The sequence below is a fragment of the Mus caroli genome, unplaced genomic scaffold (assembly GCF_978045245.1).
Source record: "Mus caroli unplaced genomic scaffold, Mus_caroli_1 scaffold_6, whole genome shotgun sequence".
Lineage (NCBI taxonomy): Eukaryota > Metazoa > Chordata > Mammalia > Rodentia > Muridae > Mus > Mus caroli.
The window spans coordinates 85,445,850-85,459,385 of NW_028227261.1; the positions used below are offsets into that span (position 1 = coordinate 85,445,850).

The 13,536-nt window shown below is 45.1% G+C and overlaps 1 protein-coding gene across 7 annotated transcripts in view; it reads left to right on the forward strand.

Moving 5' to 3' along the window:
• Window positions 1-13,536, forward strand: part of Cdk5rap2 (CDK5 regulatory subunit associated protein 2) — a 174,140-nt gene that overhangs the window by 148,347 nt on the left and 12,257 nt on the right. For 4 of the 7 annotated variants that reach the window (XM_029476182.1, XM_021159966.2, XM_085839240.1 and 1 more), the window contains 7 exons: window positions 25-144; window positions 3,458-3,574; window positions 5,376-5,565; window positions 6,370-6,494; window positions 9,547-9,624; window positions 10,457-10,722; window positions 13,352-13,495. In XM_029476182.1, coding sequence (XP_029332042.1) covers window positions 25-144; window positions 3,458-3,574; window positions 5,376-5,565; window positions 6,370-6,494; window positions 9,547-9,624; window positions 10,457-10,722; window positions 13,352-13,495 — 1,040 coding nt within the window. Of the gene's footprint in view, window positions 1-24; window positions 145-2,005; window positions 2,033-3,457; window positions 3,575-5,375; window positions 5,566-6,369; window positions 6,495-9,546; window positions 9,625-10,456; window positions 10,723-13,351; window positions 13,496-13,536 lie in introns of all 7 variants that reach the window. The other 3 variants (XM_029476180.1, XM_021159965.2, XM_029476183.1) reach the window with 1 other exon arrangement.

The following is a 13,536-nucleotide window of genomic DNA, read 5'->3' on the forward strand; positions in this document are numbered from 1 at the left end:
TTAAAATGTTCTTCCTTCCTACAGACTTACTAATGGAACACATACAGGAAATTCGAACTTTGAGAAAGCATTTGGAAGAATCTATTAAAACAAATGAGAAGCTCCGGAAACAGCTGGAACGGCAGGGGTCTGAGACTGACCAAGGTGAGGAGGGGCCTTTCCCAGGGTAAGGACTTGGGTCGGGTAGGTTGCTGCACTGTGATGTGTTTGTCCAAACAGGCTGGCTCTCTGTGGATCAGGTAGGCTGGAGAGGTCTGCCAGCCTCTGGGGTCCTAAGCTGTAGCTGCGCCCTCAAAGTAGAGGTATAAATAGGGATTCTAAAAGAGAATAGAACCATATTTTGCCTTTTCATCAATCATGGACCAAAAATTGTCAGCATTTAGCAGTCTGGCAAATCTTTTGTGTGAAAAGTGGCAAACAATATTATTATACAATAGTTTGTTCTGAAGGGAATGGTCTTCCAAGACACTGATTCTCAAAGTTTAGAAACTATCAGTTCCACTGTGTGCTTCTTAACCCCACTCTCCCTTCTTTCCTCTCCCTTTCATTGTGTTAAGTTGGTTGGGCTGACTTGGGTGTGGATGTAGCTCTTCTGTAGATTGGTTCTGTGACTTTGAGCAATCTAGTCGGGACACAGAGTATTAAATGACGCAGTATCATGAATAGAGCCTGGCTCAGTGCTCACTCAGTAAACACTTGGTTTTATCACTGTTTTATTTTGCTATTTCATACAACATGGCCAGTTTAAATTCCAGTGCTCTATAGTGGGTGAGGACCGTGATGCCATTTTAGAGATGTATCACGGAGGACTAGAAAGGCAGTACTCATTGGAAAGACTTAGGACTTGGACATTAGTCCGCTTCTCATTGCTCTCTAGTCCACACATAAGGCAGCTTCCAGGAGTTGTACGAGTTCTCCAGTTTCTGCTACTGTCTTCAAGAAGCTTCCTGCTCTTCCATTGTATTTCCACTCATCATCCTTCTCCTTCATCTGTAGGGAGTTTGATTAATCTGAGTTATTATGCCAAACATGAGAAAGAAATACATGCCTAAGCCTTTCATGTTCACTCTTAATAATACCTGAGTTAGATTCCTTCTGTTTTACATTTTCCCCAGCAAATCTAGTTATAGAATTATTTGGGGGTTCAAATAACCACTGGCTACAATTGCTCTGGAGAGTAATTTCTTCTGACAGGGAAGTTCTCAAAAAGGCATTCATAAAGTATGTATGTGCATGGGAAGACATGCTGTTCTCACCATGTTGTTACAGTCTCTGGAAAGACAAAAATAAAAGCAGTTGTGCCTCCCCCTAAGGTGAAATGTTCATCTTGGGAGTATGTCTGAAAGAGGCAGGACTCCATATGATGGAGAGAAGAAGTTGCCCTCCCCGCCCCACACACACACACAAACACAAACACACACAAAAACTATTATCTTATGCCTTAGCACCTCCAGCTCACTGCTAGTTGTCTGGGCTCACTGCAGAGGTGATACTCAAAGGAAAGTCTGGTTTCATAGCATTCCAGAGGTGGTCCTCACTATGTCAGTTGGGCCTAGTTATGTTTGATGAATTGGGGCTGTTCTATGGCTTATTATTTATTTATTTTCTACTAACTGTGCTGACATTGATCAGTATAGATACTGGGATTTCTGCTGCTTAGTCTAATCAGTCTTGGTTCTCTTATGGCCTCATTCACCATTCCCCTAGATACTAACACAGATGGTAACCATAGAATAAGAGCATAGGCACTTTTATGTTGCTAACCAAGACTTGGGGGAGTTATGCAACTTGTGTCATGCCTTGCAGTTATTAAGAAGCAGGAGATAGGCCAGGGACTCTGAAATGATCCCTGAGTTGATTGGAATGAGTAGGGGAAATGGTGTGACGAGACATTTGTGAATAGAAATTTATCTGACTTCATTTTGCATGACTGACTTGCTAGAGAAAAAAGTTCTATAGATTAGGAAGAATATTTCTAGGAGAGCTAACTGCACCTTTCTTACAGGGGCTGACGGGACCACAGGCATACCAGGTTTGTATACCAGCGCCCTTTCAGGTGCAGGGAGGTGAAAAGAAATGTGAGAAGGAAGCAGTGAGACTCCTTTCACTGGTTGCAAAAGAACCCCAGAGGCAGATAACTCAGAGGCAGGGATGGCCTGATGGTGACTGTTTGGTTTTACCATCCCATCCTCCCAGGACAGTGTCCAAAGCATGGGAAGGAAGAGCCTGAGGCTTCTCTTTTCTCTAATGGAGAATCTCCTTGAAGCCCTGAGCCGACTTCACTTAGGTCTCGATGGTTGCCAGATCAAGCTCATCTGGTATCTGGGAATGCAGAGATCTGGCATGTTGGTTGTGCTGTAGTAAGTGAACTGAGTCGGTATAGGAACCAGGAGGAAGCATTTGCATGTACATGCAGAAGACACTGGGCACACCATAGGTTCTTGGAGAGCAGCCATGAATGGAACACCATAATGGTGCAGACAAGAACGCTGTGCAGAGGGGAGTGCTGAGGTTGTGAGGCCCAGGAGGTGCCCAGCAAGAGGCATCATGTAGGCTGACTGTCGTAAGACAGGAGCTTGGTGACAAGGATATAGCCTCCCATCTGTCTAATTCTAGACCCCAGGCTCTAAAGTGTAAGCTCAGGAAAGGCAGATTAAGCCAGGAACTGAAAGAGTATGATTTAGGAGGGGAAAGGGATGTGGAGAGCCCAAAGTCATCAGGTCACCTGCATGTTCTAGGCACTGGGGTCTGAATGCAGAGAGAAGGGAATATGCTGTGGCACTGGAGCAGAACCATGGAGGGTCTTGAGTTCGAGACTAAAACGTTCGATCTTTTGTTTCACTTGATCATCTTTGGCAGTGGCGGGCCACCATGACAGGATTGTGCTGGAGATAACCTTGTTGGTAAAACAGCAGGGAAAAGAAGCCAGGCAAGGTGCGAAGGCCTAGATGATAGATGAGATTCTGCCTTAGGCATTCTCAGGAAAAACCAACAATTGTGACTGCTTGCTTGGACAGGACAAAGGCCAGTTTAAGCACTCCTCGGTGCAAGCCTGGGTCAAGGATTGGAATGTGTCATATTATAAGACAGGGAGCGAGTAAGAAAGACTAGAGAGACCGTCAGACTGAGCTGCCTCAGAGACAAGGTCAAAGGCCTTAGGGCAGCTGGCTATGATGGTTGCTGCTGCCCTCTTTTACCCTGCTATGGTTCAGCTCTCAGCTTTGTTTATTTGGGGGGCAGTTGAAGTATGGAGGCCTCTTCTTGCCTCCCATTTAAGATCACTGACCTTGCCCTTGAGGCTCTGGCTGTACTACGTGGCTCACAGGGCTACGTGGCTCACAGGGATGGTCTTCAGTGCATGCTGCACCTCTTCATTACTTAAATGTATTTGCTTGGAAGATTCATTCATCCTGCCTGGAGGAAGTCAGTAAATCACTGTTCATGTGTGTTCTTACAGGCTCCAGAAATGTTTCTGCTTATGGCTTAGAACTGCACAGCTCTCTGACATCAGAGATACATTTCCTGAGGAAGCAGAATGAGGCCCTCAGTATGATGCTCGAGAAAGGGTCCAAAGGTAAGGAATCAGAGGCCACCAGCACCCTGAGCCGCAAAATCCTTGTTTCAAAGAATTGCCACCGGAGCTGACATCTTAAGTTTCAGTGGGATGGCTCTAACAGCTTACTACCTTTAACTGTCCATCAGTCATACAGAGCGTTCCTGTTTTCTAGCTAAGAAGCCAGTACAGAAAGGCTAAGGAATGCCTTACCTAGCTGTTGTGACAAGTAGGGTAGGAAGCCCCCAGCGCAGTGTTTCTACTGCCAGGGTCTCAGTACATTACTGTATTTTCCTGACCCATCATCACTGAGGAAGAAAAGCACTGGAAATTTAATACCCCAAATCTGAACCTGAGATTTTCTCCTGTCAGTGAAGTTTATCCAGCATTCCTTATAAAGACCCTTCTCTTAATTCCTTCTCTTAGAGCTTAGCTGCCAGAGAGCTTTTACTTAGGTTATCACTCATATTTAGAATGACTCTAGAGTGAGGGATTATTAGCCCTGATTCTCAGGGAAGATTTCCCAGCCTAAGCGATTGCCCTACTATGGTCTGTGAGCCATAGGTGCTGGAGCTGCTATGTGGGCCAGTTTATCCCGTAGTCCTGGGGGATATGGATACTGATTTTGCCTTAAGAGTCAAAATTGGGGCTAATACACCTCATTCATTCATTCATTCATTCATTCATTGAGCAACCTTTTTCTGTCCTTACCTACAGGGGAACTGGATAGATAAATAAATGAGTCTTTGTATTGTGTATCAGAAGACTGTAGTCTGGTGGATGAGAAGGGTAAACCTCTAGCAAGCAGGGCTGAGGCTGCTGTGATAAACCTATGCTAGAGAGCTGCAGGCCCTCAGACCCTGGTCCTCAAGGGTTAAGTCTAGACGGGGAAATGAAGGACTACCCAAGGTGACTCAGAATCAGAGGAGGCTAGCAGACAAGGCCCAGGTTAAAGGTGAGGAGAATGAACCAGGCAGGAATGATGTAGCTGTGCTGAGGTTATGTGGACCAACAGGAGCCCCAGGTTACATGGAAATATTTGTATCATGTTTCCATCTGTATGGCCAAAGGGAAGCCTTAACCCTGCCATTCCATTGTTTCTCATTTGGAAGATGGAGAAATTCAGAGAACCTGCCTTGGCAGTATGCTCCAAAGAGGCAGGACATTGAGACATGTGACAGCTTACTATACTGCCTGCACAGTTAGTGTTGTGACTTACCACCATTACCACTCCTTCAGCTGTCAAGGTCTGGGCTAATGCTCCTATACAGAGAGTAACTTCATCTTTGCCCTTGTCCAGGGGCACCAAGGAGTAAGGAGTGTCACTTAAGTAAGGTCACTGTAAGCAAGTGGAGAAGCTACACTAGAAATCAGTCACCCCACCTCTTACTTCCAGCTCTAGGCCTTATTGTTTCCTGAGCCTCCAGGATTATTTTTTTCCTCTGCAGAGTCCACACCTCCTGTGGGGGCCTCTCTGCAGGAGGCTTGCAGCTCTCCACACTCACTGACATCTGGATTCCTGCCTGTTGCTCTACCCACTGAGCATACTCTCTAAGGCAGAGAGTAAGGGGGTTTTCAAGGCCCTTTATGTAACAAAAAGTTAAACAGGCCCCTTTCATTTCAGTGATATTTAATCTGCAGCCTTGATGTTGACAGATTTATCTGCCTAAAATGCATGAGATAATTGGAATGCCAGAACCATCAGTGCCAGATTAAATCTCATTCTTTTCTGTATTCTTAGAGTGCTTGGGCTGAATCGCTGTACCAGTGTAATAAGGTTGGAAAACAAAAATGGTATCCCTTCTCATTTTGGTATTTGCAGATAAACAGAAAGAGAGTGAAAAATTACGTGAGTCCCTGGCTAGGAAAGCTGAGAGTCTTGAGCATCTTCAGCTAGAGTACACCAGTGTAAGGGAAGAAAATGAAAGGTTACAGAGAGACATCATTGAGAAGGAGAGACACAACCAGGAGCTGACTGAGGAGGTCTGCAGCAGCCGCCAGGAGCTGAGCAGGTAGGCTTGACCCAGCTGTTTCTGGTGGCCTGGGAATGCGATCGAAAAAAGTGTGAATGGTCCTCTAAAGGAAGAGAAGAATGATGGGAGCCGGATGGTGTTTTCTTCTATGGTGGTCAAGGATGGGGTTTCTGAAAAGACCTCTTTTGAGAACATAGTAAGCATGTGTGAGCTGAAACTATCCGGAGATGGTCGTGTTTGTCAGAAGGCACTTAAGGTCCTAAGACAAAGTTGCTGTGGTGAATGAGAAGGTGCTAAATCTGGCTACCACAGGAGCTGAGAGCAGAGAGAAGGGTGGTGCTTAATCCTGCTGGGGCCGTCTCCTATAAAGGCACCAGTTTTGCTCCAAATGGTGTAAGTCACTGGGAGACTTTCAGTGAGCTGAGGAGACATGAATCTGTTCAATGTCTCCCTTAGATTTTGTCTTCATCCATCTGTCGACACACAGAGCTTCCTCTTCTGTCTGAGCAGCCACCCCCATCTTCCCTGCCTAAGTGTGCTATTAGACAACCTTGGACAGAGGTCCTGACTCTTCCCTAGCTCTGAACCCCTGGAAAGAGGCAGCCTTTTGGGTTCTCTACCTAGTGTATCTGCTAGGAATTGGAGGGCACTTTCCTTTAGAATGTTCTATGAGGCTTAGGATACTTGGGAATTGGGAAATATGATGAAACTCTTTAACCATGCATGTCCCAGCACATTTTGTCCACACACTCTGACTGAGATGGCCTGGGCCTGTCCTGTGGGGATTGGATAAGCCTCCTTCAGAGAGAATTAACCTCTCTAACCCTGCTGGGATCATTTCAGGGTGCAGGAAGAGGTGAAGTCAAGACAGCAGCTCCTCTCACAGAAGGACAAGCTGCTTCAGTCCCTCCAAATGGAGCTTAAGGTGTATGAGAAGCTGGCCGAGGAACATCAGAAGCTACAGCAAGGTACTGTGCTCAGGGCAGGGCCTGAACCATCTCATGGCTATGAGGTGACTCACCCTAGCAGCTGAGCGATGGACATGGGAACCCATGACTTACTTTCTCCTATACTACCATTAAATCCACTACACTAGCTCATATGTAGACCAGGTATATTTAGAAACAAAATCTTTGGCCCACTCTTTGTTTTTGAGACAGGGTCTTGCTAAAGCATAGACAAGCCTTAAACTCAAAATTCTCCTGCCTTAGCCTTAAAGTATCTATCACCTTTTTTGGCTTTTGTCCAAGCTGAAGTCTGCACTCTTCACTCCCTTCATCTCAACTTGTTCTTTTACTGCCTCTATAAGCAGGTCTGTCAGCACCTACTATGTGTCACTGTGAAAGCTAAATGAGGATATTTATTAAAACATCTTAACCACATTCCTGGCACTTAATAGGCATCAAAGACATACCTTTTGTCATAGTTTTCCCTTCATTCATTCAGCAGCTATTTCCAGAGTGCCACCGCATGCTGGACATTGCTCTGAGGTGCTTGTTAGCCTTGGTTCGCTCTGCTTCCAGAGAATGTAGATCTGAGCACCTCGACTCTAGGGTCTAATGTTTGAGAATCAATTCTAAGGCACGGTGGGGGGCTTTCTAAAACTAATTTTCCAGATGGTTTCTCTCTATTGAAAGTTTATCTAGAAAGGGTCATCTCACAGCTTTTGCTTTTTCTCAAGTTGCTTCTCTTATTCTTGCTATTGTGCCTGCCTTTTTAATATACTGTAGCCCTTAAAATCATCCCCTTTCATTCTATAATTCTGGTCCAAATAGATTTTATTACTAGTAGACATAATTTCGGGGTTTGGTGTGCAATTTGCTAGGCTTTTATGGCCAGAAGTGAAATTAATTTCCAGCTCTTACTTAGCCTGTAGAATAGCAGCAATTAAGTCAGCCAATATTTTTGTTTTTAAAGTCGAGTTGTTTTTTTTAAATTGTATCTAGTTCTTGGGAGGGGGCTAGATGGTGGTGGTGGGCTGAAATGCCCTTGAGTCCATTTGATGTTGACCTTTGATCTTGTGAGATATCAAGGCTTCCTTTTACACATGTCTACAGAGGCCCGGGGTGAGGCATGTGGAGAAGGCGGGAAGGGGCTGGATCCTATCAGCAACCTGCATGGCCTCCTGATCAGTTAGAAAGGAGCATTCAAACTAACAACACACTGAAGAGCAAGCTGGAGGAGCATCCATGACGGGGGTCAAAAGAGGCCCAGAAAGGGGCCCTCACTTTGGCTGTTCAGGCCCTGTCTATTACTGAGTGGCCTCTTAAGCTAGACAAACACAGTAGGGAACATGCCTCTTTTCACTCTGTGAAAGTGCAGCCATACAGGTTTATGTGACTTGTGAGCGGTCTGTCTGTTCTCAGCTCTACACAGTTGCCTAGTCTTTGACTGACTGGACACTGGCTTCTCCAGCAGTGGAGTTTGGCTTCCTGCACTGTGTGCTGCTTTCACTGTTGCTCTGCTTATCTGTTTTTTTTTTTATTTTCCCTACAGCTCACCCAGGCGACAGAGCCTTTTCATTGTCTTGCTTTGGTTTTTATTTTGTTTTTGTTTTTTGGATAGATGGTTTCTTTCTATAGCCTTGGCTGTCTTGAAACTCACTCTGTAGACTAGGCTGGCCTCTAACTCAGAGATCTACCTGCCTTTGCCTCCCAGTGCTGGAATTCAAAGTGTGTACCACCACCCTGTCTTTTATTGCCCTTAAGTGAGATCCCAGACTTCTTACTCTGCCTTTTAACATCTTGAATGGCCTAGGAAGCCTTCCGGAAACAGGTGGGTCTGTTTCCAAGTTACGTGTGGACTTGTGTAAGTTTGGAAGTATCTCGGAAGGAGCAGAGGACAAATCATCCTTGCCACACACACAGCAAGGACTGGAACAAACCAGCAAGCAGTCAGAATGGTCCTCTATTCACACATGGGCTTTCTACTGAATGGATTGTTGTGTGTCCATCACCTGACCATTTCCCGGTTAATTTGGAGTTTTAGTTTTCCAAAAATGGTAGCACAGCTTTTGCTGTTCTGCAACATTATTAGGATAAACCCACTGAGAGAGTCTCAAAGACTGGGGAGATGTCTTAAGAAAGCATCTTTGCTGGAGCACCATCGCTCCACATCCCTAGTGGGACATGGATGGGAGAAACTTGCATGGGAAATCCCAACATCTGAACTGACTCATTGCTCTGCTATTGCATACTAGGTTATCTCTGTGCCTTGGCCTCCTTTAGCAAACAAATCACAGCATTGTTCTGCCCACTAGGCTCTTGAGAGTTCAGTAGCTTCTCAAATGTGAGAGTGCTTCCTTATTACGTAGCATCACATGGACAGGAAAGTGTTTCAGATGCAGTACCCCAATTCCTTTTGCAGGCCACTTCCCTCTCACGTTCAGGTTACTGTAACAGCTTCCGCACTAACTCATCCAATATATAACACAGACCGTGGTCTGACATCGCCTGACATCGCCCCACCTTGAGTGGTCACTTAACCTGCAGATACAAGCCCTGTACCCTGCAATGTCCTTCCCTGTTTATGGGCCTCAGTTACAGGAACTGTGTCTTCTCCCTGAATGATGACTCATTTCTGTGTCCTTGCACCTGCCCAGTACTCTGCTTGCTTTTCTTTCCCTCCTCATGGGGCACTAAAAAAGTCTTTAACAGACAACTCAGAAGTAGCTATTGGGGTGCCACATTGGGGCCAACCTCCTCACCTGAGTGCCCCATCTCTGTTCTTCTCTCCCTTTTCCCTGATCCTGAGATGAAGTTTTAACTGTTTACTGTTTTGACAGACAGGGCTCTGGGCTTGACAACTCTGTTACTTGGTGCCTGCACAGGGTACCAGGCACGGAGTGAATGGAATATGCATGGTACTGATTACAGGGCTGGTATGCAGGGAATGTGTGAGTGGGGGCCGTATTCCTGAAATGGATGGACACATGCGAGATACTCTCCTGTATTCTCATCCCACCCTTTTCTAGTGATGGTAAAGCTCAGACTTTCGTCTCTTGCTTTGTTTTTTTTGTAGATGGCAGCAAATGTCCTGAGGCCAGCGACAATTCATTTGATCTATTTGAATCCACCCAGGCAATGGCACCTAAATCAGGTACAAGCTGGGTAACTGCATTAGTGTGGGTTATAACATTAGGACTTTTAAAATAGACAGAAAGGATGTCCCTGGCACCCTTGGCTGCTTGACCAGGGTTAGATTTTTATCTCTAGAAGATAATCTTTAAGCCACTTTAACACATCCTGGGTGTTAACCAAGCACAACTTAAGAGGATGTAAACTTAAATCATTAAACAGAAACCACCTTAATATGTATTGCAAGGACTCTGGGATCCAGCTTCAGCATTGCTGTCCAGATGTGACCCTCTGCAGTGGGGTGGCCACACAGATGTGTCAACACCTCTAGACTGTGCTTTAAAATGCCCACCCTTCCTAATTTTCACCAGTCTAAACCCTCCTACTTCCTCAAGACTCAAGGATGCAGACTTCTCTGTAAAATACCTTCCCAGCCACCCCAGTCGGAATCAATCATCTTAAAAAGCAATAGGATTTTCTATCTGGATATGGCTTCCTGACCAGTCCAGCTTGTGTCCCATCTTCCAGGAAGCCTCCTTGACTTATCTCTCCTTGCTCAGGCTGTTGTTTTCTCTTGAGCTCTCACTGTCTCACTATATTTCCTGCAGCCTCATTAGACCCTGAGCTATTGGCTTGCAGGTGACAGCATGGCTCATATTGGCAGTCTGGGGTCTACTACAGAGTAAGTGTTCAATAAACATTGGTTAAATTGACTTGAATCTTCGCCCAGCATGGGGTAACACATAGCTGGAGGCACAGAGCCAGGCCCCTTTGTTGCTATGTTCTCTTAACATAACTCTGTGAACACAGGTGCCACCCCAAGAAGACCTAACATTTTGTCTCTTCTTTTGTAGCTTCTGAGACTCCTCTGCTCTCAGGAACTGATGTTGACTCCCTCTCCTGTGACAGTACCAGTTCTGCCACCAGCCCTGCTAGCATGCCCTGCCTGGTTGCTGGCCACCACATGTGGGCCAGCAAGAATGGCCACCATATGCTGGGCCTGATTGAGGACTATGATGCCCTCTATAAGCAGATCAGCTGGGGCCAGACACTGCTTGCCAAGATGGATGTTCAAACCCAAGAGGCTCTGAGCCCCACAAGTCACAAGCTGGGACCAAAGGTAACCTGAGTGCCAGGCTCAGGGAGGGAGATGCTTCCTCCTGGCTCAGTAAGCAGAGGGGTTGGCCAAATTCTTTACGGTATGCAGTGCCCTGGACTTCAGTAAGGCCATGAATGGGAGGAGTTGGGAAGTATTGCATAGGAAAGCCTGAAGGGGCTGTGGCAGTTTGTTGCTGATCGATGGACAGCTTGGTGAGATTGTGCCTGGGTTACCATGGCTCAGTGGCAAGCTGTACTGCTGTGTGACTTCTCATTTCTCCCCAGTCTCTCAGCTAGCACTCTTTGTCCCTCTGTCCTCTTGTATTTGGTCATTCTACCCACCCACTTATACACTACCTGGGGCAGACCTGTCTGCTTGGCTCTGGGGTTGCTTGGGGAAGTTGGAAGTCCTGACCTTCATACACTGTACCGAACCCAACCAGGCAGTACAGTACCACATCTGACTGTGCCATACTGTAATTTTTACAGCCACTTTGTGATGAATGTGATATTGAGAGATGTTCTACATCCAACTCAAGGTCATCTTCCTCCAAAGGAGTTTTTGTATATATGGTTTTTGTTTTCCCCTCAGAACTTCCCTGAGATGGAAGTAATATCACTCCATTGTAGAGATGCTGAAAGCCTACTGTTCTCAGTCTTCAATATACTCTCTTATGATGGTGATGGCCACCTGACTTCACTTCTTTCTGGGCAGCAAGTCTGGGGGCTTCTGTCTGCTGGGATAACTTCAGTCTACCATCATCATCATCATTAGTTCCCTGACAGGGCCACAGGCTGTGGTTCCTCTTTCCATAATATCTGTCTTCAGCTTGGCATTCCCCATCCTCTTCTTCCCTCTTCTCTCTGCTTCATCTTCCTGGAATCCTCATCTCAAGTTGCTTTTTTGTAACAGACTTATGTGCCTGACAGACACAACTCATCATGCCTGACAGATACCAGTCATGTAATACCTCCAAGGCGCTGGCTGATATCCACCAGTGCGAGATGGTTCTAAACTTTTCTGTAACCTACTTTTAGTTTTCCTTTGCCTGTATATGTATGTATGGTGTACATACATGTATGGTGTCACATACATGTGTGCAGGTGCATATATGTGTGGTGGTCTGATGCTGACATCCAATCTATTGCTCTCTGCATTATTTATTATTCAGTTTCTCAGTTGAACCGAGAGTTCACTGATCACTAGTGTAGCTAGCCAGTTTGGCTCAGGGATTCCTGATTCTCCCTCCTTAGTGCTGGGATTATAGATGACCACCATACCTGCCCAGTTTTTACATGATTCTACATCCAACTCCTATCTACATGCTCAGTCAGCGCACAGTTTATGTGCTGAATCATTATCCCAGTCACTCTTGGGGTTTTACTGAAGACAGTGGAGTTTCTCGTGCTCTTTGCTTTGGCTTTGTGGGTGGCTTTGCTTGTTTTGTATTACTCTACTTAACAATCAGATTTGCATTTATCTTCTGTCAGATGATAAGCTTCATGAAAGAAGGGATAGTGTTTTTGTTGAACATTAAATAACCAATATTTAGTCCCCTAAGGCCTGTAAGTAATATTGAATAAATTAACATTTATAAGATTCCTGTTCTTTTCTGATTAAAATATTTGCTTTGAAAGCTAGAAATTGTAGAAAAGCATAAAAATAAAACATCTCTTCAAATACCACTAACAGGTCAGCACTTACAAGTGTTTATATTTACACACATACATATATATAACAAACACACAAATATAGATACCCACTTTGGGGGCATGCATAAAGTTTATCAAATAATCAGAAATATAAGGTTTATATATTTCAGCTACATGGTATTAATACTTTTCCTTTCGAGCACTTGTCTTTCAGTGGCTGTCAGCGAGCTGCTTAGTCATAGCATCGGCTATTCTCTCTTTCACTGTTTGTGAACACGTCAATTTCATGTGTCATCTTTATGTACGAATCTCTGACCATATTTTGATTATATGTGAAGTGGGTTTCCCAGTTGAAAGGCTGAGAACATTTTAGGACTCTTGGTAACTGTTAGCCTGTTACATTATCCCTAGAGAGCCTGTGGCTACGGTTTTAAGCTAGTGCTTACCTCAAGACACCTTTGTCTTTTTTGAATAATATTCACTTTTTGTCATTTTGTTATTTAAACAGGTTTCCATTCTACATTTATCAGTTGCAAAGAGAAATGCGTTTCGTTTTCCTCTTCCTCCTCTTTTTGTGTCTCTCTTCCTCTGCACCACATTCTTTGTTTTCTCTTGCCTTTGACACCTCTCTCCATGTAACTATATCTCCAGCACAGAGAGCACCTGATACCATCCATCCTCAGTGACCTGCCCTTGGCAGATGTGTCAAGAATTGTATCTAGGCTTCATTTGTATCATTTGTTCCATGGTGGACGGGATGGTGCTACTATAGGGTCTCTTCTTAGTCTAGTAGCAATAGTTAATAATTATGGTTGCTGACTGGGCTAACCTTGTCACCAAAATTCTTTTCTAATATAACTTGCCAGTGTCATGTAATCCCAGCTCCTGATCCTGAAACAGGAGCCCTAATCTGAATCCTTCTTCTGATTGTGAATTGGTGCTGGCTTGTGGGTGATTCCTGCCAAGGCAGCACATGATGGCCTTGTTATCCTTTGTAGGGTTCTTCATCCGTGCCTCTGAGCAAGTTTCTTTCCAGTATGAACACAGCCAAGCTGGTCCTGGAAAAAGCCTCCAGGTTGCTGAAGCTCTTCTGGAGGGTCTCAGTCCCCACCAACGGCCAGTGTTCCCTTCACTGTGAGCAGGTAGGTGATAACACATCCACAGCGGCTCGAGTGCACCAGAG